Source organism: Blennius ocellaris, assembly GCF_963422515.1.
Source record: "Blennius ocellaris genome assembly, chromosome: 5".
Lineage (NCBI taxonomy): Eukaryota > Metazoa > Chordata > Actinopteri > Blenniiformes > Blenniidae > Blennius > Blennius ocellaris.
The window spans coordinates 11,235,059-11,261,507 of record NC_137654.1 but is presented as its reverse complement, the minus strand read 5'-3'; the positions used below and the strand labels follow the sequence as shown (position 1 = coordinate 11,261,507).

The following is a 26,449-nucleotide window of genomic DNA, read 5'->3' as shown; positions in this document are numbered from 1 at the left end:
AAGCATCTATGGATTATTCTATAGACTGCACATCAGGATGCCATGAATCACTGAGATCATTTCTAGGAAACAGAAACAAGTACTATACTTACAGGGCACAGTAGCATCTGCATGTAGATTTTGGAGGCAACGTTGATGTAATCAAGCTCACATGTGCAATACGCATGGATGATGTCGACCAAGGCATTTACTGTTGCTTCTACGTGGGTTAGGCCTGAGACAAAGAAAAGCACATTCAGGATTTAATTGAGGATTACAGTGTTGACATTACTTTCACACAGGATACAAGTGCCATTGTATTTGCCAAATGTAAAGATTGCACTGACCGGGCAGGCAAGCAGGAGCAAGAAAGGCATTCTTTGGTTTCAAAGCGTGGAGCTTCCAGAAGTTATTCATCAGCTGCGCAATGAAATTACTATTTTCACCATCCACATGTTTTTGACCATCTTCTGTCGTGTCTGAAGTAAAAAGAGGAAAATTGAAAAGTCAGAGTTTACAGCGTTTACAGTGAGTACTTCTGGAATCAAATGAAATATTTATCCTCAGAGTGCAGCTTATTCGTCTCCTCTGTCAAACAGCATCTTACCAGAGTCATGGTGCATTAATTTTGTTTCTGTGAAATGCACCAGGTTGTTGGGTCTCATGATGGCAATGGAGCGGGCGGTGATCACAAGCCTCTGGAAGACGTCGGGGTCGAGCTCTTTCCCCTCACGGCTGCAGCTATTCAGACACTGCACTGCATTACTCAGCAAGGACTGGTCCTGATGAAGAGGCAGGGAAGAGCTCCATCAATTCTCAATCAGTTACTTATGTCATCTTTTCAGGACTTGTTAAACATTGTGTGACTCTCACAGTTCATCTCCATGTGAGAAACTATCATGTTTTCAGAATTACTATGTTACTTAATATTGAAAGAGGACAATTGAAAGGAACATTTAACTACCAATAACCTATATTGTTATCGAGATATGATGGTAGGATACGTCACTCGATGCACTTGGACACATCATCAGTGATAGAATCTGGGATGTTTCAGGTCTTTCAACATAAAACAATATCAACTACACCTTCGCCTAGATCACCATTTGTGTTTTTGGAATTTACATTTTTTTTTTTTAGGATAAAACCATTCAATGCAAGTAATATAAACTCCAATTCTGTTTTCATTCCTGAGTAAAGTGATCACATGTAATACAAACCTTGCACAACAACATAGTCAGTGAAAATACTATTACTTTGAAAGAGACTTGTTTACCTTGTGGTTGTGGTAGGCAGTACGGCTGGTGTGCAGACTAGCAAGAAGTCCTTTGGTCTGCTGCTGCACACCAGCAGGTGTTGGCATTGACAGTAGTAAAGTGGCCAACTCCAAAGCTGCAGCTTTGTTTTTCTCCTACACAAAGTTACCAACAAGAATTAACAAACCAGGTAAACTTCAGGGTCTTATTTGAATGTGTTGATGCTTTTTTGATAAAAGGGTAATCTGGTTATCCATTTACCTTCTCACCGGATGAACCAACTGCGAAGCAGCTTTCCAATGCCTCAAGAGAGCTGACCACCAACCTGAAATGAAGAAAAAGGATCAATTCTAACTCGTGCCACAATTTTGTCTCAGTGTAAGCAATCATACTGGGGGGGAAAAAAAGCATTCTCAATCTGTTTGCAGTCTTTGCTATTCTAAATTCCAAACAACACTAAATGCAAGGGTAAATGTTCAGAAAGGTATTTTGTTGCACAGGTGTGGAGATGGTGCATGGCATGTTCAGTCTCAGGCATGGACACACAAACTGGCAGCACACATGCACAAAACCATACAAACAAGCAGAGAAAGGGCAGTTACTAACCGGTCCAATGTTGATAAGGACTCAGTTTCACAACTTTTTATTGTATTTTTGGGAGCAAAAGAAAAAGAACAAAAATAAGTGTGAGGATCACAGAAATAAACAAGTGAAATTGAATGACTCAAGTAAACAAAAGAAAAGCATGCAAGAAAAGATGATCATAAGAGCCATGCACTGAACACTCTGACAACCCAACTGCCACTGTTAAAGATCAAGTCGAGTATCCAACAAGCCCGACTGCCTTACTGGACTCATGAGGATAAGTTTAAAAAGAGTGGAACATGAAGTAAATAAAAATATACAACAATAACTATATGTGTAATGAGTAATCTAAATATTTTTACATCCAACAACACAGTGAACTTATGAATAAGAGAACATTTCTGAAAATTCTAAATAAATTGACTATGAATCAATGGAAAGAGGAGAGATGTCACAGTCAACCTGTATGTCAAATCCTAACTGTGCTGACACCAAGGAGTATATAAGTCACAGAAACGACATCAGAAAGCCAATGGTTTCTGCTGACTTTGTAATCAAGTCACAAGAGGCTGAGCAGTGCAAAACCCATCTTGTGTTGATCGACAAAAGCCTGAAGTGAAACGTTCATACCTCTCCAATACGGTGCCACTGGTTGTGGTTGGAGTAGCAATGTCTCCATCAGAGGTGCCATTGCCCTGGTTGAGGCTGGGACTGCAGACATTGTTCACTGAGGCAGAGGAAAAGTCCTCTGGTGGATCCTCTGGCCAACCAAACTGTTCTTTAGTTTTGCCATAGATCTTGATTGAGTCGAGCATCGTGACTCCAGCTGGGTCAGCAGATGCTCCAACTGTACACGGATGAACAAGCACATGAACTGCATTACAAAATGTAACCAAACAACACTTTAGCAAGTTCAGTAGGATTGAATATGGAGGTGGACGTTTATAAAAATGTTCAAAAGAAATCAACAGTTTTATCTTACTAAATATGGATAGCTTCTTGTCGGCCTGCAAAGCCTCTTCTCTGGTGAAGGGGAAATCAAACCAGCGGGCTCTCGTCAGGTTTATCTGCATGGTGCGGCCGAAGACTTCCACATAAGAAGGAGCCCTCTCGATGGCTTGAGTGCCCACCTGCACCCGCATGCCTGTCATCACCATTGAAGTGTTGTTGTTCACCGCTTCCACTGTGAATCCTCCGGGCTAGGAGAGGAAACACAATATGAGGAACTACACTGACTGCAATACTTAAATTACTAAAAAATAAACTGGTTGAGTTCAAATATCGCAGAAGATTTATATCAATATTTACACATACATGTCAACTCAAAATGTTAAATAATTGTAATCAACATCACAGTCCATGTATCTGGTGCAGGGATGGTGGACAACAGAAATTCTTTGCATGACAAGAACAGTATGAGGACACAGAAAACAAGATAAAAGTCATTACCTTTGTGTTGGCGACATACATCCCAGTAGAGTTGAGTCTGTGTTTAATCTGCTGTCCATTGTAGACCTGCAGTAAGTCATTACCCCCAAACTCCACCTCTGTCAACTGCTGGTTGTGTTCAAAGAAGTCCACTGGGAATGTCACCTGACTGGACGTCCGCGTAGCTTTAAAGTACAATGGAAAAAACATTTAATTATAAAAACAAGCCCCTGCAAGGTCAAACAACCTCATACTTAAGGTTGCTTTTAAATACATGTCTAAGTTGGCATTTTATGAAGAGGTGAATCAAGATATACTGAAAATGAAACAATATTAAAATAAAAAGAGTCTGTAGGCAAGTACCACCTGACATTTTGTTTCAGAAAAAGTTCAAGTCTCAATGCGAAAATCCTAATTCAAGTTGATATTAACTTGCTTATGGCAAGTATAACATAATACGAAGAGTATAAGCACTTAAAATTAATCAAACTCACTGGCAGCGGCTGCTTTTCGTTTGCGGACCGGCTTCATGATACTGATGCCACAGCTGGGCTGCAGTGAGGGCTGGAGCCAGTATGAGGTGTTGTCTACATTTGCCATGTAGATCCGCAGGCTTCCATCCTCACACAGCAGAATCATGGTGGTTCGCTGCTGTTCATTGCTGGCAGTGTGTCGAATAGCTACCATATCTTGAATCTGGGAGAAAGAGACCAAAGAGGAATGTTAACACTAGAAGCACTAATGCAGTTGAACATCGACAAATAAAAGTTCCTTCATATGACCATCACCTTAGCTTTTGCCGGGAGAGTTTTAATCTCTTGGATGAGCAAGGTGTCAGGCTTGACCATGATGACCAGAGGTATCCCTGTTGTCTGTTGTACACAGCAAACCAAGCCCGGGTGGTTCATGACCTCAGACCACTGGCACAGAGCAGGAGACATCTTGCTGCTGCCTCCATTTGAACTGCAAACAAGAACAGGATAACGTGAGTTTTTAAAAATAATAACACAGTTGAGGAGGAGAGAGTAGAGACTGTATGTGGTGTGAAAGAAGCATTACCCTTTGACGTTGATGGGGAAAAGTCTCTGCACCTCGGTCGTGCTTCGGCTCACTGTGGCAGCAAAAGACTTTCCTTGGCTGTAGCTGAAGAAAAGCATCTGCAGGACATGGGAGTAATAGACGGACACACCTCCGCCAGCTACTTGCCCACTACTATCCTGGAGTTCCAAAGGAAAAAATGATCCGTTAGTGCTTTTGTTCAACATTTTCAAGAAATCTCAAATGCAAACATGAGATAGTTCCAGTTACCTTCAGATCTTCGTGGGAGATTTCCAGGACATTTGTTACATAGAATGGGCCATGTTGAGCACTGCTAGACTCATCCATGACCTGGGTGTACATGTATCCTGCTGAAGACATGATGGCGATGATGTTCTTTCCCTCTTCATTAAAAAGGAATGTAGCGTCACGGATCTTTGAGCTCGGGAGCAGGAAGTAGTACATGGGACTCAGAGCATCGACTGACAGGTCATAGATCTGTTTATCAGGGAGACAAATCGAAACAATGATTACATGATAATACGACTTTCCAATCATTCAGAAAACCTGCATTAAAAAAAAGTCAACTTATACTCAATATCAACTTAAGTCATCTCTGAGTATTTACCTTAACAAAGTCAGCAGTGATGATGGCAAGTTCAGTCTGTGAGCCTGGTAACCAGATCGCTTTGATAATAAAGTTGCCTGTGGCCAGTTGCGGGTGCAACACCAGGTGGTCTGACACAGAGCCGGTGCTACTAAAAGTCAGTACGTGGCAGTCCTGGAAATAGCAGACAACAACAATACAATGCAATTCCTTGAGTTATCAAGCAGACATTGAATCAATTTCATTGTACTGGTTTTCCATTGAATACAGCTTCAGGTGTTTTTTGTTTGCTATTTTCATTGAAAACTTAATTTGTGTTTTTGTTGAAGTTGTAATTGCATACTCACGAAAATAAAATTAATTGAGAAAAAGCATTTTCACCTTGAGGCCGCACACAGCCAGGTAATCTTCGTTGCAAGGGTTGCCCGTTAGACTGAGTACGGTGAATGGAACCGGGGCAGAGGCCAGACGGGTCAGCGTGAGCTTTCTTTTGCTGGAGTCAGCTTGCTTCAGGAGGGTGGACAGCTGCAGGACCGTTATCTGTCAGAGGATGAGGACAAAAGACATCATGTGATGCTCTATCAAAAAAATTATTTAGATGAAATAGGCAAAATTATACGAGTCATACAGTTGTTGCTTTTTCTTGTCACAGAGTTTCGCTGAAAAGAAACCCGAGGATCAAAGACCCGGCAAATAAGCACCGTCTGTCTGCATGTTTTTAACAGTCGTCGCCCTCAAAAGACATTGTGACTTGGATAAGAGACGTAGCTAGTTTTTACACAGGACGGTCATTCTTGCCACAACCTGGATTCAAACCTGGGGCCTCTGAAAAAATGGTAAAAACTGGCCAATATTGGAAGAAAAAAATGCTTCTCGAACTAAATAGAATCTAAGATAAATTCAACTCACTTTGCCCTTTTCGTGGCTCACTGCCAGGTGCTGACGGCGACCGTGAGGAGATGACAGGACACACATGGCAACTCGCCGCAGGACATGTGCACTGATGAGTTGGCGTATAGTTTGCCCCTGGTCACCACTGTAGTTCATTCTCACGTTCTCAAAAGCACCTTCCTGAGAGCCAAGGGTAGGTACCTGTGGAAAACACTGGCCGTTAACACTAAACTGGGAAACAGCAAGAGGATTTTTTTTAACGTTTTAATTTAAAAACACCAACTCTTTAGCTTCTCATACCATTAGCTGGTCTGTCATCTCCACATTTTTGTCCTGAGTGTGCAGCTCATTGAGGGCCTGCTGAGCCCGGCTGCTGCTTCCCACTGCTGATGCCTGCTGGAAGTTGGTTTGGATGGCTTCCATGAGAAACATGAGCATCTCCAGGATGACTGCAGCAGTGGATGACCCCATCTGTCGTAGTTAAAATAGAGCCAAAAGCGAAAATAAAATCAGTATGCAGTGTTGTGTGCAACAGAAACGCAGAACGTGCCAAATACAGACATTAGGTCCCAAATCCAGAAAAAGAAAGTCATTCTCACCACTTGTGTTAGTAACTCTTCCTGGCAGCCTTCAATACTCTTACACACACTGCTCTTCTTAGGCCTGTCTTCATCCCCAGGTTTTCCATCACAGATGGTGACCTTGCCCTTGTCGGAGGGTGAGGCATTCTGGTGGCGGATCGCACTCTCGGGCATACGCAGCTCACTCTGGAACGCGGACGACTCTTTGAGTGTGGAGCCCATGCCGCTGCTGGGGCTGCGCTTGACTAAAGCCTGTGGATGAAGCCATACAAATGAAACTGATGAGAAAAGGGAACAAAACAAACATGGAACTTCAAGCAAGATGAGTCAATTATGTTAAAATATCATATTTGATGTGCTGCCACAATTAAATAGGCTAATCTAGATCTGTTCTCACTGTTGACACTGCCAAACGTAGGTCTATAGATGTCAAAAAGGCCTCTAAGACAAACATAACAAATTGACAGATCCTAATACCGGTGGGAGATAAAATCATACTAATATGACTGCTGCATGCCAATACCATTAAGACTTTCACTTCATTATTCACTTACAAGGAACTAAAACTATAATATTCACATTTGCAGGTTTTAAAATAAAAAGTAACAAAAAGGTGAGCAAAATTAAATTGAGCAGTTGAGTTCACATCACTGACACAAAAAGGAAAGGGTGCAATTATAAGCAAAGAAAGAATGGTGGAGGCTTATTGATAAGGGAAGATGTAGTTGATGGTTTTGCTCATGATCACATGCAATATTCATACATCACTTAAAAATATCTAGGAAAGCTGGCCTTTTCAGTACACAAAAGATTGACAACATACATTCATCACTTTCTGATCACATGTTGCGTGAAGCTAGCTATAACCCTGACCAAATGAAATGACTGGATGGAAGTCAATGGGGAATGACTTGCAAGCCAAAGTTACCGCTGTTGTTCTCTTCCCATGATGACCTGAGGTATTCGGTCTCACCTGGCAGCTGCCATCCTCTTTGGCACCGCAGTCACAGAAGAAAGAGCCATATTTGGCATAGGAGATCTCATGGTCTTTGTGACAGACCTTGGCACACACTGTGCACACACCTACCCCATCCACCATCTTACAGGTGTGACAGTGGTACCTGCAAAAGGAAAAGGAAGTGGCAACGTTATGCGTAACCTTGGTTAAGTCACAAAACAACGATATTCCATTTCCATAAAACAGAAATCCAGAGATTCACTCTTTTCATGTCAACATTTAAATCCGATATGCTACTGATCTGTGCGGGTGCATGAACGAACAACATTTTAAGTATGCATGGGCTAACACAGCAGCTTAATAAAATCTGAAGCCATTTCATATTTATTGGAGAACTTGAATAACAGTATTAGAGAAAATGTGTTCTATTCATGGCTCCATTTCTAGAGTTTGCTTACATTGATGTAGTTGATCTATGAAATGCACAAGACATGTAGAGCTCAAGAGTGTTTTAGTTGTTACAATCGTTCCTGTGTTAAAAATCCATTTTAGTTTTTTAACGGTTTTTGCGTCACCTCTTCAGTCTTTCAAAAAACAAAAAAATTAACTTCTGGATATATTCAACAATAAAACAACCAACAGGAACATCTTCTTTACCAGTGCTGATTCATGAATTCCTTCTGAGTTATGGTGAATGTGCACAGTTTGTTACAAAGAGAGTCTTCATCCTGTCAAAAAAAAGAAAAGACAATTGGTTCATTTTGATTCCTGGTGTGCAATTCAGGATTCAACGGTCAAGTTTAACACACAATAACAAAAGTCAATTAACTATATAGCGAATGATAGCTAAAGCTATCTTAAGAACTCTGGGACATTTATTTTATTTTCACCTGGGATTACTAAAAAAGCTCATTTGTACAATGATCTAACTTTTCAGATAAACTCCTCAACAATTGACAATGAAACAAAGAAAATGCTAACTTGGACAATCTAAAGATCCATCAGGATAAATTGGCAAAGAATGGCCACATCTTAGAAAAACCTATGAAACCTTACAGAGTCCTCTGCCTGGGAGTCATCCTCTTCCACTGCAAGCTCTTCCACCCAGTCTGAGTCCACTTCCATGGCCTTCTCTTCTCCCTCCATCAGCAGTGCTGAAGTGCCTTGGCCACTGCTTTGTCGTAAAGCATTCATCACATCAGCCAGATAGGAGATAATGTGGCACGAGCACTCCAGCATGCTGGCATGCTGAAATCCAAGAGGAAGCGTACGTCAATGGTTTGACAGTTTATATTTCAATAATCTGTCACAGAGTCCAAATAGATGATTTTACTCTGGGGAGTGAAAACAAACGTACCTTTCCTTGGGACAGATTTGTGCTCACTTTTTCCACAACATTCTTTTGTGTTAGGTACTTTTTGCTGTAAAAAGACAGTCAATGCCATCAATCATAAACCCTGTTTAATCCTTGCTAATGGTGATTCAAATTATAATAATAATTTTAAAAAAAACTTATAGGTGGGATCGACATGTCTCTAAAAGTTGTTTACCATCTGGTGAGCCAGTCAATCGCTGCTCTGTGCAGCTGAAGATGTCCGGCCCCCTGTCCAGCACTGGCAAGTGTAGCCATGATAACCATGAGCTCAGGAAAGCCAGTTCCATCTCCATTGGTCAGCATGTCTGTTGCCATTGGAATCAGCGTGCTGAGGAGGACGGTGCATACTCCTTCTCCAACCTGGCTATTGTCACGCACAATATGAGTGGTGAGCAGCTGCAGGAGCTGACGGTTTTCCTGGACTATTTCCAGTTGCTCCGAGTCCTTTGGTGGCGGCGCGGTCATCCGTGTGAGCCACGACTGCAGACGAGAGGGCTCCACACAGGCCAGCTGAGCCAGGGAGCCACACAGGCATAACAGGCTTGGATTGGGACTCTTCTCGGCTATGAATGACAACATAATTAAATCACCATCACAAAGAAAAACCAACCAACCAAAGTCAATCAATTTTAATACGCTTTAAAAGAAGATCTGCGAAACCATCTTCAAACAGTCACACAAGCAGGACCACTTGGCACATCTGGAAAGTGGCTATGTGAAACTTCAATGCTACAAAAACATACTGTTGGCACCTTAATACCGTTGAGCTGAGATTATCTTATAGAGCAATCTTACGGAAAACATTTTACACAGCAGGACACTACATTCCAAATAGTCAATCTGAAACATGACATCATCTGGCAAGAGTAGACTTACTGAGCTGAAAGAGCTTGGTGAAGAACTTCAGCACCCTGTTACAGAATTTTGCGGACAGGTTTTCGTTGGCTGTTGCCATCATGATCTGGACGAGTTCACCACTACAAGAGAAGAAATTAAGGAAGTGATGTAACCATACAGTCATATAATTTGTGAGCTTTTGTGCTGCTGTATTATTATATAGGCAGGACATACCTGAATGAAAAGAACTCCTCCATTGCCTTTCGGACCTGACTGCTTTCAAGCTGCTTTTCAAGGTACTGAAGGCATTCCTCAAGTACAGACTCATCCAACCCACTGAAGAAAAGGAAGCACACATTTTTAGAATGAAACCAACATGGTCTAAACATCATGAAAAACATGCTAAAAGATATCAAAAACTCCCCAGGACAGCAGAGGAAAAACTTCTTCAGTTGGGTTAAAATAGACGACATTAGTTGATCTGGTCCAACTCATCCTTTGTGATATTTATCTTATATTGGAATATTTTTCTATATTTATTTGGATATATTTTTGGAAGAATACAAGGAAAGCAAACCACATGAACGTAAAGGCACACACCAATAACATCCAAATTCAGCATCAGCAGGGTACTACAGTCATACCAGGTTTTAATAAATGAAAACAAATAATAGATTAAAAAAATGTTGACTCCAGCAGTGAATACAGGAAGACAAGATGGACCAGTGTTTGAAGTTGTGGGATGAGGAGGAACACAGATCACTGCTTCCTTATTCTGATCAATAGTTTACACATTTTGTCCAACTTGCGATGTAAACATCTATCCTTTATCTCAAGAGGAAGCTTCGTCTTCCATCTCATGACTCTCCAACCATTTCAATCCAGTTATCCACTGAAGTTGGGTTTGTTTGTAGCAATTTACGAGTGCTTTGCTTTCTGTGGCGTTATTGTTCAAATATTCAGGAGGTATCTGTCATTTCCTGTTATTCCTTCGAATAGGTCACCCAAGCATAGTGATTTAAACCTCAGGGGAATTTTTCTGTCGAAAAATATATGTCATGATTTTCCAGCTGTTTTTCACAAGTATTTGTATCTTAGGGCAACTCCAAAAAATGTGTTTTGTGGTCCACATCCCTACCGCCACAATTTCTCCAGCATGTATGTCAACTCCTCTCATCAACTCCAGATTAGATTCACTAAGTCTCACGTCACATACCTGTTGGGGTCTGAGTGGTTGGCAATGATGTTGTAACACCCCGTCACCAAACGCTCGTAGATGCGAGCGAGGAAGGCGTCTGACTCCGATGGGCCGAGGATGCGCTCCAGTGACGTGCTGCTTATCTCAGCGACACACTCGGTGCTGCTCTCCAGGAGGAGGGGCAACAAAGTGCTCACAACCTGGGAGGGATTCAGCTCCTCTGTCCTGAATCAACAGTGTATAATATTAACTTCAGAAAACTGATTAAAAATTTTTTTTTAAATGTCTTTTAATCTATTTACCCCATATTGGTTTATGTATGTTCAAGTGTATGAATTTCACAGAGAACTTACACGATGAGGTCTCCAGTGAGGCGAACCAATGAGAGAAGGATGTGCTTCAGGGAAGAGGCCAGGGGCAAAGACTGGCAGCTCAGTGTGCCCAGATGAGCTGCTTGTATGGCACTGATGTAGCTCTCCGATGGTATGGTATCGTTGGCAAATGCGTTTCGCTAAGAAGGAAAAAACCCAGAGTCTTTAATCACTTTTTAATATTACACGTTGAGCCAGTGATTCAAACATACTAAATTTTAACATTACTTTTTTCACCACCAGGCTCATATGTGGGAATAAAATTATATGCAACCAAAAACAAACAAACAAAAACAAAACCAATATATGGCTGTACGAAAGAATGTACTCCAGTTGAGTGTGCCTAAACTGAGTGACAATTACATTGAAATAAAAGCCACATCACTCACGTACCCATGAGCCGATGTTGGGGAATTCGTTGGTATGAATGCTGTTCCAAGTCTCACATACAGTCTGCACAGCTGATGGTAGGTTCTGGGTTATACTTTGTCCTGCAAGGATTCAATGTTTTACATCAAAAAAGTCAGTGTCCACAGAATGATCTAAGCCGTGTTAAACATGTTCTACATACCCAGCATGTTGGCTTTACAACGTGTGGAGCCAATTGAGAGAACTGCAGCATAACCTTGGAGCTTTGCATCAGTCAGCTTGTTCTCGCCCTCTTCTGGGATGTTCATGAGTAGGTAGGATCTGCTCAAGACAAACTCGGCATAAGGTTTCATCCAAACTGGATGCTCATTTTGAGGTCTGAGCCTCATGCTAAACTTTAACTGTGTGGCTCAAAAGATGATGTCTCAAACGAGCTCCAGTCTCACCTTGTGAACGCTGTGTAAATGTCAGTGAGCTGCAGTGTAGCAGGCAGCAGGTTCTTTGTGATTTCAGCCGACTTGTTGCCGTCTGCCTCGATGGCAACCTTAGACAGGTGCTCATCTAAGGAAACCTGCACTTTGGAGATGACAGCATCCAGGGTATAGATGGCTTGTAGAGAGGGTAACTGATGAAGGGGCAAGATGGCATTTGGATCCACACTTGAGAAGGTGGAAATCTGAAAGAGAATCAATTGACCCAAAAGTGAAGACTCAATTTAAATCTTTGAAGAACAGCTGCATAAACAAGCACTGGATTTGCTGTAGCTCGTACCTGTCTGGCTATATATTCCTCTGCAAGCTCGACATCGTATTTAACAGTGCTGCACTTAGCAGCTGTCGTCTCAACCAGAGAGGCTGCCTGGTCCGCTTTCATTCCCTGTTTCACCAGATGTTCCTGTCAAGATCACAAGTCAGAGTTTTGCATCAAAACAGGTACATAATGCAACATTTGTGATGTTCAGTTGTAGAGAGAATAATATCTTGAAAATCTAGGCTAATGTATTGTTCTTGAGGCTTTAATGAAACTTGATGGCAACTATTATGGTAATGGTTTTCACTGTAAATGCTTCAACTCACCTTAATCCAGGTCACATACGGGTTTACACGCAGGCGTGAGGACCACCTGAGTGTGTGCAGGATGTCACTCTCACTGGGGTCACTGCAGCCAGTCTTCAACTGCTCCATGAAGGTTTTTGAGGGAGGTAAAACACCCAGAATCCTCCAAAGGACCAGGAAGTAGTACTGAAGGGAGCAGGCCTCCTTTAAAGGACGATAAATCAAACATTTTTCACCAACGGGGGGGGGGGGGGCGTACTCATGACAGGTCAAGAAATTACGTAAATGTGAACCTTAACTACTCAAACATTCAGCTGCATACATTTACTAATTCGCTGTCAAAAGTGTTACAAACTATTCATTAGGAAATGTTAAGGTGAACAAAATCCATTACTATATTAGAATGAGTCCAAACTTTAAACATCAAAAGGTGACAGGCCACTTCCTCATATGTGGAATCATAAAAAAGGCTATTCAATGAGGTTATATTCATTAAAATAATGATTGTTACTTCCTGCTAACAGATCCATATTTGATACTTTAAGTGAACCATTGACAGAGGTACTGCCAGGGTGAATATAATAGTGCAGTTGTGCGCAATCCTTCAATTGCACTTCCTTCACAAGCTTCTTTTCCCCTTTTACAAAGTTTTCAGTATGTTGTGTGCCATTTCTTCACCATAGGTGTGGTGGGTTTGTTCTCCTGTCTTCTCGCCGTATCAAACTGAGAGCCTGCTGCCAGGAGGGAGATGAGCCATGCATACAGTTCATCATATTTCACCGTTCCATTGAACAGCTTTGGAAAAACCTAGAGCACAAAACGTTTGACAATAGAAAGGTGAGGTAATATGAAATACTGACCAAGACGCATACTCTAAACAAAAAGTCAAATTTGAGAACTAGTGCAAAGGCTATAAATGTCACTTAACAGTTGTTAACCCAATAACAATATAAAAATATCCCAGTCTCACTTTGCTGTCGAGCCTGCTGATATCGTCCTCAGATGCTTCAGGGGACAGAACGCAGTAGAATTTGGGTTGGGTATTTGAATCTAAAACAAAAAAAGAATGAAACATGAAATATGTTTTCTCGTCAATCATGAAAACAAAAACATAATTTTCACACATAATATGGACAATGTAAAAACTCAGCTTTAGACAAGTAGAAAAAATACGATTTCTTTGTTGATTTTACCTCCTGAACAGTGTTTTGCCCAATTTTCCTCCACCTCTTTGAACCCGTAGTACAGCGGAAGACTGCTGCGTTTGCCTCCCTCCTGAATAGAGCCGGGCCCGGTGGATGGTGGAGTGAGGAGGTTGTACTGCACCTGTAAGTAATATTCATGGTGGGAAATGTTAACATTTTCATCTCAATTTTCTACAAATGCTACTTTTACTCTTGTTGCTCTTAAAACCACTCTAATCCCATCATTCAATGTCATTACAAATACTGAGTGTTAAAAATCAAGAAACCCACTTTCAAAAGAGCACTAACCTGCTCAAAGAGATACAGGGGAGCCTTGGAGTAGTGGCGCAGCAGGTAGTCAAAGACCAGCAACAAACGGGCGAGGTCGAGAGGCACAGCCTTCAGCTGAGACTCTCTGCTCTGTGCCACTTCAGTGATGGCCTGAGTGACCATGGTGAGGACTGATCGACGCCCACGCTCTGACAGATTGTGGAAAAGCAGCAGCAGGAGCTGGAGGTGTTCCACGTTCAGATCGTCTTCTCCGTGAATAGAACCCTGGATTGTGTGCTGCTTCAGAGTGCCCAAGAATCTGAGGAGGACATCAAATGTTATAGAAAAGTACATTTAACACAAGTGCAAGGAGGTTAAATATGCAACTTGAGGGGTTGAGGTTAAACTCCACTCAGTAATGTTCAGGTAATGCATTTTAAAAGCAGTGTCCTTCAACTTCTGCTTACACTGAGTAGCAGCGTGAAGCAGCTTAAGACATCCCATTACACCTAATGGCCACAGTGAGGAGAAATGTTCTACCTTTCCCAGACTTTCATACACTCGGGCACATCTGGTTCTCCTTGCACATTGGCTTTGTGCTGCCATATGAGTAGAAGCCTGGAGAGGACCGATAATGACTGGGGATGGATGTAGAGAGGCCAGGGCCCCTCTGAGAATGGAGCGACGCCCAGCTGCTGAAGAAGGGTGCTCTGTAAATGAGACGGGACACAACCATGAGATGATGAAAAGATCACACCTATCGTAATATCTATACATCAAAGATGAATAGACTAATGATAACATAATAATATTAGCGCATTTAAAATTGTAATTATAGCTGGGAGCAGCTATTCTTACCTGCAAGGCCGGGGATGGAAGGTCTGAGGTGACGAGGGTGTGGTTGAAGTGATACAGAGCTAAGGAAAACACTTCATCTGAGGAGCCTGAGAAGAAAAAGGTACCATATGGTATCATATTCTGCAACATCCCATGCATTCCAGTCGTCACAGACCAATTTATGTTTCCTTAACACAATATTGTCATCGAATCTACCTTTGACATCCTTGTCCACGTCTTTGATGATGCTCGCGAGCGTCGCCATGTGCTGCTCCGTGAGGGACACACTCAGGTAGTTGCGGATGAAGTTGTTCCGGGACTTCAGCATTGAGGTGGTGATAAAGTTCAGGATGCTGGAGGCTAAACTGAGAAACTATAGGAAGAGGGTGGTATGAGTCAGTAGAATGTCACTTGAGAACATTGATAACCTTGACACGTCATTACAAAATATATACGCTTTACTGCACTGAATCAAACTATATTGTTTTGCATAACGTCTATAATCAGTCTTCACCAGCTCTGGATCTTTTCGGCCTGCTAAAATGTTGCCGTTCTCGCTCGGATTTTGCTTGCTGGGGCTCTTCAGCCGGGGAGAGGTCTCTAGGGGTGGTGGTGGGGGAGGGGGTGGAGGAGCTACTTTGTCTTTGGTTGGCGAAATTGTCTCCTCAAACCAAAGCCCCAGGATGGGCTCACTGTCGTCATCTGTCAAGAAAGAGAAGATAATTATTTTCAACTTCTTAGAGAGAGGGTGAAAAGACTTTTTTTATTAAAAGGCGTTTGTGGGGTGGCATCATCAAAAGAGAGGACATGGAAAACCTCCTCTTGTTCACGACATCTACAGCACAGTGCGGGTGGTTGACAACAGCAAAACAACTGCAGCGAACGGTGATCAAGAAACACTGCTGGTTCAGTTTAGTCAAACAACACTACACTATTTATACTCACATTTTCTAAGGAGACATTTAACTTTTCTTTGGCGTCACTGATAATAGAATAAATCTTAAGCTTTGAGCTAATATATTGTGTAAAACTATACCATGCTATTGTATTTGTCAGAAACCCAACTTAAGAGGTGAAAAAGACCATCTTTTCAGGGCAGTTTGTTAGTTTCTAATAATATGGGAAATGAGTTATGTCATGTTTACAAGAATTTGTGTCTCTAACACAATGATAAATTTGGTTCTTGCCAAGTTGGACCGTTCACTAACTTCCAAAAATATTAATGTTTAGGTCATGCAATAATGATTTCAATGCTGCCAGTGTATATGATTTTGAAAACATGCTTTTGTCCTCGTGTCAAAACAGAGATAAACAAATTAAGTCACACCCAATGCAACAGAGATGTCCAGCTGTACCTGCTAAACTGCAAACATCACTACTTCATTACACAGCGGAAAGCATTGTGTTACAATCAACATGTCACAGGCATTTCACTTTGAGGCACCAGCAACATGCAGCAACTGAAACAAACAAGACATTTCACATTGTGATAAAATATTACAATCTAGTACATTTTTGTGATACCATATAAAAGCAATTCTCCCACGAGGCCAACCCCAACCATTTGATTGTAAATCATTGTTTTTGTCATGAACTGATAAAAAAAAACTCACAAAAAAAACATACCACTAATAAGATTATTTAAACTTGGTATCACAGTATATGAATCATTTAAATCCTCCTTTAGCTTTACTTTTCCTCTCTCCATCTGGGTCTATCTTGATTCCTTGCCTGGCCGATAACTGAGCTTGTGGAACATTCTTCAGCAGTTGTTTAAGCGACTGTCGATGGAGGCTTCTGACAGATTCTGTGTTCAGCATAAAAACTGGTTTGAGTTTATGAAGTCTGTCGGGCCTTAGTCACCTCAACTATGAGGATTACAGAATGAATCGTCTGCAGGACCAGCCAGGGACTCAATAAGGGCTACACAATAACATTAGCACAGGGAGAGCAGCGATTTTGAAAAACAATTGTATAGATGTCACCCCCTTCTCACGCAATAAACTATGTTGGTGTTCAATGCATCTCAAAGCCTCACAATCTGCACAGTTCATAAAAACATATGAATCATCTAGGATTTTAATTCTGATTCCATTTCTCCATGTGACACTTGAAGCAAACTGCATCTCACCAAGGAAAACCCCAAACCACACCAGCACGGCTTCTTGCTTGTCATTTACGCAATTCAAACGTTCAAAAGTTCGGTTTTGTTCCATCAAGGTTTCTATCACACAAAACCTGCACATCTATATCTGTGGGTGATATCTCCTATCTGCAGGGAAATGATTCCAACTACAAAAAGAAGACATGTTTTCAAAGAATATCACATTAAGTTGATATTCACATTTGCATGCAACAAACAAAAATCAAAACAGTTCAGGTGACAGCAAGACATAGCACTGCGTGTTTAAGCCCATTAAGCACAATTTGATTTGTTTTGTGTTCAAGAAACATACCACTGTTTAGAGGTGGATTCTGCATTATTTTTTATGAGATCTCATGGTTAAAAAGTGACTGTTTTTGGCAGCTGATTCAGCTGAAGCTGAACTTCAAGTTTTCACTACTCTTGAGAGTGTTTCTTTCCAAGGGAGGGGCTTTGTTTGTTTTCGCTTATTCTAGGAAATATAATACAGTTGGAGCTCAGGTGATTATACTGTCATTAATATGAAATCACAAGAACATTCAATTTCTGCAAATAGACATCCCCTCAGCCCTGCATGTCTGGTGTTAAAATGTCAAAAAATAATCCAAAATTTACTCATTGAAACAATATGCCAGAATATAATAACAGACAATTCAGAGGCCATCAAAAGATGACACTTAAATCAGTAATTAAAATCACTATAAATTATGTAACTGATAAAGCCGCCAGGAGCAAAACTGTTCATCAAATTAACTTTTAGAAACTGAAAATGCTTGGGAAAAAAATAATGAGAACCCACATGTCAGTACCAATGGTATTATCCTTTGAATCATCGGGAGCCACAGATGAACCTCTTTGACAAATTTAATTTAGGTCATATAAATTACAGAACATTAAGAAAAAACTGTGAGCCACTTTGTCAAAGCCACTTCATCTCTGGCTCTATCAGTGTCTAAGCTATTAGGATCACATCAGAACCTAAATTGTAAGGGACAAACAATAACAAAATGAATCTAGAACAGTGAAGTGGACACCAAATCTTTGACCTGAGGACAGAAATCTGCTGACCTGAGACACAAGCTGCACTTGTCTTCTCCTGTCTTCTCTCTGCTGAAATAGTAGAGACTGTCAACTACACTGACATAGTGTGGCAAAGGGACAACAATGTTTAATGACATCACTGTGAGCATGTATGCATTTACCCCCCCCCCCCACTGCTGCTGCTACCAACTGACTCAAAGATCCACTGACGGCACACTTGTGTCACTGCATCACTGATACAGCCGAGCACCGACACGAGCTCAGAGAGCACAGACACAACTGCTTTCAGCACCTGCACCCACGCCGCCACGAGGCAAAGCTGAGGCACACCATGAAGGTGCAACAGAGCTTTCGATCATACAATAAATTATGAGCGTCTTCATTACATCAGTGGGTCAAAAGTCCAAAACTTCGCAAACTCTTCAAATCAGTTTTTTTGGTAGTTGTGTATCAAATATTGTGTCTGTTGCAATATGCCACATTGACAAAGCTAATATTTTATGATCACTAACAATTTATGCTGTTTTTGAAGTCCATTTACCTACACTGCTTTAAAAAAAAGAAAAGAAAAAAAAGAATCTGAAGCAAACTCAATTGAGTGCAGTGTAGCTTAGCACAGATCCACATTGCCTCACAAGTGAAAAAAAAAAAAGACCTGCTTTCATGTTTTGTATTATTGTTTCTCCATTATGATACATCTATTGATTCTAAGAGAAAAACTCTAGATGAGAGCCAGGGATGGGACTCCATCTATTTCTGTGAACCTGAGCTTCTCTGTGGATGCACACTCCACTTTCCATGAAATAAAAGGGATGAAGTACCTTGGCTGCTGTCCTCCTCCGTGCTGCTGAAGTCATCCTCATAGTAGGTGTTTGAGTCTGTCGAAGCGCTGGCGTCACTGCTGACCGAGCCTTTCCTCTGGCGCTGAAGAACACAAGCCTGGTGGAAGAAAACTAAGTCTCAGATACTTCTTAATCAAACCTCATAAAATCATCATTTTCTCACCAATTTAGCAAGAAAAATAAATACCCAAGTTAACTAATATGTCATCCTGTGTGTGGGAGAGACTTCACCTTCTTGTAAGAAGTGGAGAGAAGTGTGAACAGCAGGTTGGTCAGGGGCACAGAGTCGATAAGTCTCTGGACCCTCTGGATGGAAGTGCTCTGTGCCATGATGTTGAGCTCTGCTGGTGGGCCATCGCTCGCCCAACTCTGCTTGTGGGACGAGGAAATATTACAAGCAGGAAAACATGGCGTTCTGCTTCCTTAAACAGGATAGGCTTCATGTACCACTGACTGATATATTGTGTTTACAATCTAAACAATAAGGGAAGGTATGTACCGTATTGTGTAACAATTTTAAAGAAAGGCAAGGCAGATTTTCATTTAAAAGCAAGCCAACAAGTGACTGTGTGCTTCTCTCACCCTGTGCAGAGCTTCGACTTGCAAATCCTGGAACAGTGAAGTCAAAAGTTTGATGGCATGGTTGGCCAGGATAACAGACAACACTCCAAACCCTTGGTGTCTTGAGGAAACAGCAAAAAAGCACATGATGAGATAGTGGCCCACATTAAATCTGAATTTTAAATGGCACGATAAAAACATCAGAACTTAATTGAATAATTTATCCTCATCGCTAATGAAAAATTTATTTCAAATAGTCTTTCTTGTACTACTGTACCAAGGCCCAGGGTTAATATCTCGACACTATAGAAATTTTACATTCCAGAATATTTTCAGAAACCAAAATGATGCACAATGTAAGAATACCCTTTGCCAGGACCAAGTTTAGGTGATCCGGCACCATCCTTGGTCCGTGCAGCAATATCCCGGACACGCAGCGCGGCCAGGGGGTCCTTCTCTTTCCCCTTATCTGCGAGGGCAGTCGGGCTCAGGTTCAGGATCAGGTACAGGCTGTTCAAGAGGCACCAGGCTCCCAGCAGCTGGAAATTCTGGTAATGCTGAAATGTGCAAAAGTGTAGATAAAGGAGGTTAAAACAAACTTGTGAGATGGTAAAAACTATAAATGCTTTATCCAGTATTAATTTTGGTTAACACTGGTGTATCATTAAGTGGGCACTCACCTCTCCTCCAGCTCGTCGTGAGTTGCTGATGGCTTGTCCAATCATTTCATAGATCTCCAGCTGTGGGTAACAAATTTAAATGCACCGTTTCTTGTTAGGGAACCAAAAGAAAACATTAAAAAAAATATATATCATTTTTTGGGATTTGTTTTGTATTATGTCCTGTATGTATTCACTTTGTAATGTTGTATGATGAAATATAGAATTCCAAAAATGGTCATTAAATTGAATAAATAAAATAAAATAAACCACATGGCTAACAAATTAAAGCAAAACCATTTATTTTATTTTCACTCCAATTTCAGTACAATTAATAGTTTTGACTTATTTTATCCATAGAACGACACGAACGTACGCTGAAAATGCTGTACTTGTTATACTCACACATTTCTGGACAATTGTGGCTGCGTCGTTTTCGTAGTCTTCCTCTTTTGTCCCAGTGGAAGCAGAGCGAAGCTGCAGGCCACTCCCCACCTGCAGGATGGCCATGCAAGTGGCCACGCTCACGCCTGAACAGGGCAGAAATAATTGCATTAATTTTGACATTGTGACTTTTACCAATACTTGGATGTGGACATTACTACTTTGGTATTAAGATATCCATTGAGAAACTTAAAAGAACATTCAAGCACATTTTATCATCGTATACGTTGTGGTCAGAAATATTCCAAGAATATGATTTCTGCAAGATGGAAAATGCAAGAAATCCTAATAAATACATAAATAAAATGAGATTAATTAAAAAATGTAGAACTGCACAGAAGTTGCTGTTATAGTGTCGATATTATTAGACTTCAATTGTCTAGATTGAATCAAATACGGTCACAGCAGACGGAGCCTTTTTAAGGGGAACCAATTTGCCATTGCTAAATCTGTCCAAATGAGTGGAAGCATGTTTCATAGTAAACGAGCAGTACCAGCCAGATACATCAGAAACAACAGCAGAAAAAAGAAATGCTCCTAAAATGTTGTGCAACAAGAACAGAATGATTGTGTAACCTTAATAAAAAAAAATATTTTCAAATGCTTGTTAAAATAAATAAATAAATAACTTCAATGGACACTATAATTACAGAAGATCATTGTTGCCAGTGTTCCATCCACAGTTTTATTCATTGATGAATTGAGAGAGTTTCAACCAACCAGCATAGAGACAGCTCAAAGCCAGCACGGTCATGTCCAGTAGTCTTCCTGGTGTCAGGGGCTCCAATACAGGCAGGGAGAGTGTGTCCAGAGCCATCGTCACATCGATCACCAGGGAATGAAACCTAGCAAGTACCAAACACCAGGAGAACATTTAGAAACAAGAACCTTATTCCAATACGTTACCACCTGAAAGAACCAGTGGAGGTTATTGTATCTCTTCAAAACATATACTACTGTAATATACCAAGACATGTCACCACAACTAAACATAATGTAAATACCCATTGCGGACAGCAGTGGCATCAGCCACTGTTGCAGGCATGATAAAGAAAGAGTTGGCTGATACAGCATCCTGGAATCTGTTGATGTAGCGTAGAAAGTAGGGCAGATTGAGGCACACTCGTAGCAACTTCTCTGACCCACCTGGAGACAGAAGATAGAGGGACAATTAGCTTGTACAATAAAACAAGCAGATCTGAATAAACAAGATCAAAAGGAGATTATGTACCCATTACATTATAATGGAAGGAAAATCAAACTATGTAAAGGGGAAATATTGAACACGATCTATATTGGCAGAAAAAAAAAAATATCAATGCTAATTATATGCATGTGTCAATATTTTAAAAGAGCACTCACCCTTTATGGGGTTATAATGGCGATCAAAACTGATCATGTAAACAATCCTGCTAGTTGATCATAAAAGACATTTTTCATAATATTGAGTCAATCATAGCACATCTTTTGCATGAGCTTTTTTTACTTTCAAATTCTGTTAATTTTGTTAGGTAGCAATTTTAATTTGTGATAATTGTTCGTGTGGCTATTATCACTTTATTAGATATAACTAATCAATTAAAGCGACATTTCTAAAATGGCAGATTCTTTAAATATATATTTTTAGCAGGAGGAGAGACACAATCACGCCCTCTAGAACAACAAACACCTACTGTGACATCACAATAAATACTCACCAAGTTCCTGTAAGCTTGACACATTCTGAGAGACAAAGGCATTTTTCATTTTGGCCTGAATGGCTTGATCTGTGGTTTGGTCATCGCAATCACTCTCAGCCTGCAATTCAGAGAAGTTAAGAAGTAAATAAAAACAAACCAGCCACAATGATTTAATATATTTCTGTTGAGAGCGGTTAACGGCGAACATGATGTGGCTAAAGTAGATCGATGAGGCTGATACTTGCCTGCATGTGTGCTGCTGACGGGGAGGCCAAGATGGTGGTAAGGTCAGGGTTAAAAACTGAAGTCAGTTGATTAAAGAAGTTCATCTGAACTTCTTTCTGTCGAAGCTCCGGGTTTACAGCACTGGGCAATTCTTTCTGATCTTCAACTATTAGAGTAAACAAAGAAACAAAAACACATTTCTGAGCACAACAGCATTCTGCCCCAGTATGTGCTGTGCACACATGGAAATATAAGGAGAAAGGGCCATCAGTGAAGTCCTGTTTGACTCACCATCTGAAAGGGTTTTGACGGTTTGAGGCAACTTGGCAGACTTCATCATAGCTGTGAAAGTTATGATTTCTGTGCGATCTAGTCTGCTGCAGCCGGTGCAAAGTCCTTTTATTAGAAGGATCAGGTGTTTCTGTACAACAGTTAAAACAGAATTGCACATCGTCAGTCAAGAACTCAACTCAATAAGTGTATATAATTGACTCAAGCCAAAGTGCCAGGGAAAAGCATTTCTTTACAATCACAACAAATATCCTCACCTGTGACACAGCACATGCCTCGTCAGGGTTTTCCAGGCGCAGCAAAGAGAATTCAATCAATACTTTGCATGCTGCAGCAACCGACAGCAACTGATTCCTTGGTACTGGAAGTAGAGAATGAAAACATTCGTAAGCTGGAAGGACGACAGCATGTTTACCTGGAAGTATGAAGAGAGGATGAGAAGTAATTTGAAAAATAGACGGGGATAAAAATGGTACGCACTTTGTCCGCATACTGTGGTGATGTAATGCGCGGAGAGCGCCACGAACGACGAGTAGAAAGGCTCATACTGTTTGTCGTGGTGGAGAATGTCTGATTCACTGAAACGACAACGGAAATATTGCATTAAACACAAAAAAGTGCATATTTTTAAACATTTACGGGACATTTTTCTTTCCGGTGAAAGAACTCATTTGACTACAATACATCCCTCCTTTTTTTAAATGTTCATAAAACAGTAATGTATCAGGAAAGGAAAGGAAAAAAACTGTAAAAAAAAAAAAAAACGTCTTTAAGTTGGTTAACAATCGGGCTGCAACTAACAATTTTTTTTTTTTTAAAGATTAATCGGTTGATTATTTTTTCGATGAATCAGTTAAAATAACATTTCAAATTTTAGGACCAATTGATATTGAACCAACCAAACACAATGTTATAGCTATTTAAAAGAACATAAGCGAACCAATACAAAGATGTATACAATATAAATACGTATATAGACATGTTTATAAGATGTATACAAGTTAGAAGATTTAATTTACTTCAAGGACCACATATAGTCCAGTTTCATCCTGAGTAAACCAGACGAGTTAAATATTGTAATAATAACCTTGAAATTTACACTTCAGAGTATTTCTTTGTTGTGGTCACAGTGTATGTTATGAAACTGTCTATAGTTTTACAGAATCAAACAGTGCGTGCTGAAAATTATAACAATTTCAACACAAAGTCAATTTTGATGAAACATTCTGGTGCAAAATACAATGAAATGTGAAAAAAAACAAACGAGTATAAATCCTATATAACCTCTTTGCTTGGTGGGACCAGAGTGGAGGCTCTTGGCCCACGGGTCTTACGTTCTCTGCTGTTAAGGGAAAGTCAAACTAACGGAGTGGAGCTTCACAGAGCAGCACTGCAGGGAGGCGGTGATAATTCACATCTCATAACTAAGCGGCTATACGTGCCGACTGCGCATGCGCCAGAGCTTGTGCAAGGAAATCCTCTGTTTCCCCGTCGGAACAATCACAATTTAAAACCAAATAAAGATAGCCACGCGGCTCAAAACTCCTGAAGTGAAACATAAAGTACTTTAGGAAAGGTGGAGAACGCCGGGCAGCTGAAGTGGAGATATTTTGGGGATCATTACGGAACACAGTGAGCCCGAATGGAGCATGGTCACAATGGTGTGCGCTCCTGCAGGCACTGGCGGACATTGGGAGCATGGCGGGGCCTTTTCCAGTCCGCTCCTCAGAGGTTCTATTGTACTGCCTCCGCCTCGCTCCGTTCAACTCGCTCTGCAGGTTGACGCTTTATTATTATTTTAACTTTCAGTCAGAAAACCATTGACAAATCTCCGAAGGTGAAGTAAACGGCTCCGCATCCTGGCGAGTGGCACATAAATCGCACGACACACAAATCGATAATGAAATTAGTTTCCAACACTTTTAATAATTAAATTTGATCGATTCGTTGTTGCAGCCCTGGTTAACAGCCCAACTCAAGTGTCTTATTCTAACCTTGGAGCCTTGAAATAAAAACTTAAGTCATTGTTACTGTACAAGAGTTAGGCACATTGAAAATAAATGTGAGTGTTAATAAACAAGTATTGATTGGTACATATACAAAGTATTTATATGAAAACTAAGTTATCTCTGTTCAATACAGTGAGCTGACAGAAAATACAAATTTTCCTGAAAATTGGACCTCAAAGTAGCAAATTAAAAAAGTCCTGAGTCCATAGCAATAACTAAAGCTTTACATGTATGTAAGCTTTACAATAACTAAAACTTCATTTTCAGGAATAAAGGCTAAATAAAGTTAAGGCTTGTATGTATATGTATTTTTTGGGGGATTCACAGAATGTAAAACATTCTTTGAATACAATAAGAAAATCAAAAGTATAATTGACAGGACCATTTGAGATTGTTTCCTGCCACATTAAAGGCTGCACTTTCCCAGGGTGGAAAACAAACAAAAAAAAACAATGCTTGCGGTTTCAATCGACTTTTTTTTGTAACCTGCAAATGATACATGAAAAGACTGAAACACCCCAGGTTTGATCCAAAACTGAGTGAAGAGTTGATCTTGCAAATCACACCAAATTATTTGCAGTCTGTAAATATTATTTAGAGTTCAGTTATGTTTTAAATAAATGAGTTATACTATGTGACATTCGGAATAAACAAAACACCCCGGCCACATACACACAGTGACAATAGATGTAATTGTATAATTCAAGTATTTCTACCCCACCTGGAAAGAGTATTGTTTTTAAATGTTTGATGAGCCTTATACATTTTTAAGCACAAACTGGTGATCTTGTGTAGCTTTTAAGTTAAAATGACTGTTTATTGTGCTTTCCCTGTTCAGGGTGTATTGCGCCTTTGCCCATAATTCATTGCTTCCGGCTGCTAAAGAATAATTTATTTGTCATTTTAAGGTAAACAAACGGACACAAACAAAGCCCTCCATCCATACTCTACATTCATTTCAGAAGTGTTTTTTGTTTATCTCCTGGAAGCTAACACATACACATTTGGCCGCACAGTGGTGCAGTAGTTAGCGCTCTTGCCTCACAGCAAGAAGGTCGTAGGTTCAAATTCCCAAAAATATGCACTGGGGGTCCATGATCAAGACCCCCCCCCCAGCTCCTCTTCAGCACTGCTCTGTGTGGCTGCTACCAATGGGTCAATTCTGTACTAATTTCCCCTCGGGGACTAATACAGTACTATAAAATAAAATAAATGACCATCTAGCAGTACCACTGTGAATCATGACAGTGCTGAAATTAGTTGACAACAAAAATTATTTGAAGTTCTTGAAGAGCAACTGTGTGACACCTCGAGGTGTTTCAGTCTCAAAAACCTCCACCAACATTGACGTCATCGGTTCATCCCGTCATTGCAGTTCTCCCTTAAAAAAAAATCTCTCTCCTGTTCTCTAGGTATTCGGCCCTCTGATAGAAGGATCGCAAAATGCTCATTCCAATGCACTCAAATATAAATGCCATGATGTTGGAGCACACATATCCTTTTGTGTGCGTATAGCCTCGGTCCCACTGCACAGTATGTGCTGGAGCGGGACGGGACAGCACGGTAAGGCAAAGCGCACCCAAACCAACTTCTGTTGCATAGTCCCACCAGACAGTATGGTTCAAATGTAGGTGGGTTGTGAATGACGCAGGTATGCGACGTCATCACGCCTTAAGTCGTCAATGGACCAACGCTTTACTTGCGGCCATCCAAGTAAAGCCTTGAGCCTCTATTCC

General features: G+C 40.7%; 1 protein-coding gene across 7 annotated transcripts in view; it reads right to left on the bottom strand.

Annotated features, from left to right (window-relative positions):
• Window positions 1–26,449, bottom strand: part of ubr4 (ubiquitin protein ligase E3 component n-recognin 4) — a gene marked incomplete at its 5' end in the record, with an annotated part of 46,102 nt that overhangs the window by 17,074 nt on the left and 2,579 nt on the right. For 2 of the 7 annotated variants that reach the window (XM_080496548.1, XM_080496549.1), the window contains 54 exons: window positions 93–214; window positions 327–458; window positions 587–761; window positions 1,256–1,390; window positions 1,497–1,560; window positions 1,842–1,874; window positions 2,451–2,667; window positions 2,803–3,019; window positions 3,270–3,433; window positions 3,743–3,944; window positions 4,037–4,211; window positions 4,308–4,465; window positions 4,557–4,784; window positions 4,915–5,067; window positions 5,275–5,433; window positions 5,803–5,985; window positions 6,085–6,255; window positions 6,384–6,617; window positions 7,294–7,486; window positions 7,981–8,051; window positions 8,380–8,571; window positions 8,681–8,744; window positions 8,874–9,261; window positions 9,575–9,675; window positions 9,770–9,871; window positions 10,752–10,958; window positions 11,087–11,244; window positions 11,498–11,595; window positions 11,676–11,794; window positions 11,920–12,149; window positions 12,245–12,367; window positions 12,550–12,732; window positions 13,207–13,335; window positions 13,499–13,578; window positions 13,722–13,854; window positions 14,022–14,301; window positions 14,523–14,692; window positions 14,841–14,926; window positions 15,036–15,192; window positions 15,334–15,521; window positions 18,031–18,072; window positions 18,825–18,942; window positions 19,077–19,214; window positions 19,428–19,527; window positions 19,773–19,963; window positions 20,087–20,146; window positions 20,471–20,595; window positions 21,230–21,354; window positions 21,514–21,655; window positions 22,207–22,306; window positions 22,434–22,579; window positions 22,705–22,834; window positions 22,962–23,065; window positions 23,185–23,282. In XM_080496548.1, the coding sequence (XP_080352674.1) occupies window positions 93–214; window positions 327–458; window positions 587–761; window positions 1,256–1,390; window positions 1,497–1,560; window positions 1,842–1,874; window positions 2,451–2,667; window positions 2,803–3,019; window positions 3,270–3,433; window positions 3,743–3,944; window positions 4,037–4,211; window positions 4,308–4,465; window positions 4,557–4,784; window positions 4,915–5,067; window positions 5,275–5,433; window positions 5,803–5,985; window positions 6,085–6,255; window positions 6,384–6,617; window positions 7,294–7,486; window positions 7,981–8,051; window positions 8,380–8,571; window positions 8,681–8,744; window positions 8,874–9,261; window positions 9,575–9,675; window positions 9,770–9,871; window positions 10,752–10,958; window positions 11,087–11,244; window positions 11,498–11,595; window positions 11,676–11,794; window positions 11,920–12,149; window positions 12,245–12,367; window positions 12,550–12,732; window positions 13,207–13,335; window positions 13,499–13,578; window positions 13,722–13,854; window positions 14,022–14,301; window positions 14,523–14,692; window positions 14,841–14,926; window positions 15,036–15,192; window positions 15,334–15,521; window positions 18,031–18,072; window positions 18,825–18,942; window positions 19,077–19,214; window positions 19,428–19,527; window positions 19,773–19,963; window positions 20,087–20,146; window positions 20,471–20,595; window positions 21,230–21,354; window positions 21,514–21,655; window positions 22,207–22,306; window positions 22,434–22,579; window positions 22,705–22,834; window positions 22,962–23,065; window positions 23,185–23,282 (7,993 nt within the window). The remainder of the gene's footprint in view (window positions 1–92; window positions 215–326; window positions 459–586; window positions 762–1,255; window positions 1,391–1,496; window positions 1,561–1,841; window positions 1,875–2,450; window positions 2,668–2,802; window positions 3,020–3,269; window positions 3,434–3,742; window positions 3,945–4,036; window positions 4,212–4,307; window positions 4,466–4,556; window positions 4,785–4,914; window positions 5,068–5,274; window positions 5,434–5,802; window positions 5,986–6,084; window positions 6,256–6,383; window positions 6,618–7,293; window positions 7,487–7,980; window positions 8,052–8,379; window positions 8,572–8,680; window positions 8,745–8,873; window positions 9,262–9,574; window positions 9,676–9,769; window positions 9,872–10,751; window positions 10,959–11,086; window positions 11,245–11,497; window positions 11,596–11,675; window positions 11,795–11,919; window positions 12,150–12,244; window positions 12,368–12,549; window positions 12,733–13,206; window positions 13,336–13,498; window positions 13,579–13,721; window positions 13,855–14,021; window positions 14,302–14,522; window positions 14,693–14,840; window positions 14,927–15,035; window positions 15,193–15,333; window positions 15,522–18,030; window positions 18,073–18,824; window positions 18,943–19,076; window positions 19,215–19,427; window positions 19,528–19,772; window positions 19,964–20,086; window positions 20,147–20,470; window positions 20,596–21,229; window positions 21,355–21,513; window positions 21,656–22,206; window positions 22,307–22,433; window positions 22,580–22,704; window positions 22,835–22,961; window positions 23,066–23,184; window positions 23,283–26,449) is intronic. The other 5 variants (XM_080496552.1, XM_080496550.1, XM_080496551.1 and 2 more) reach the window with 5 other exon arrangements.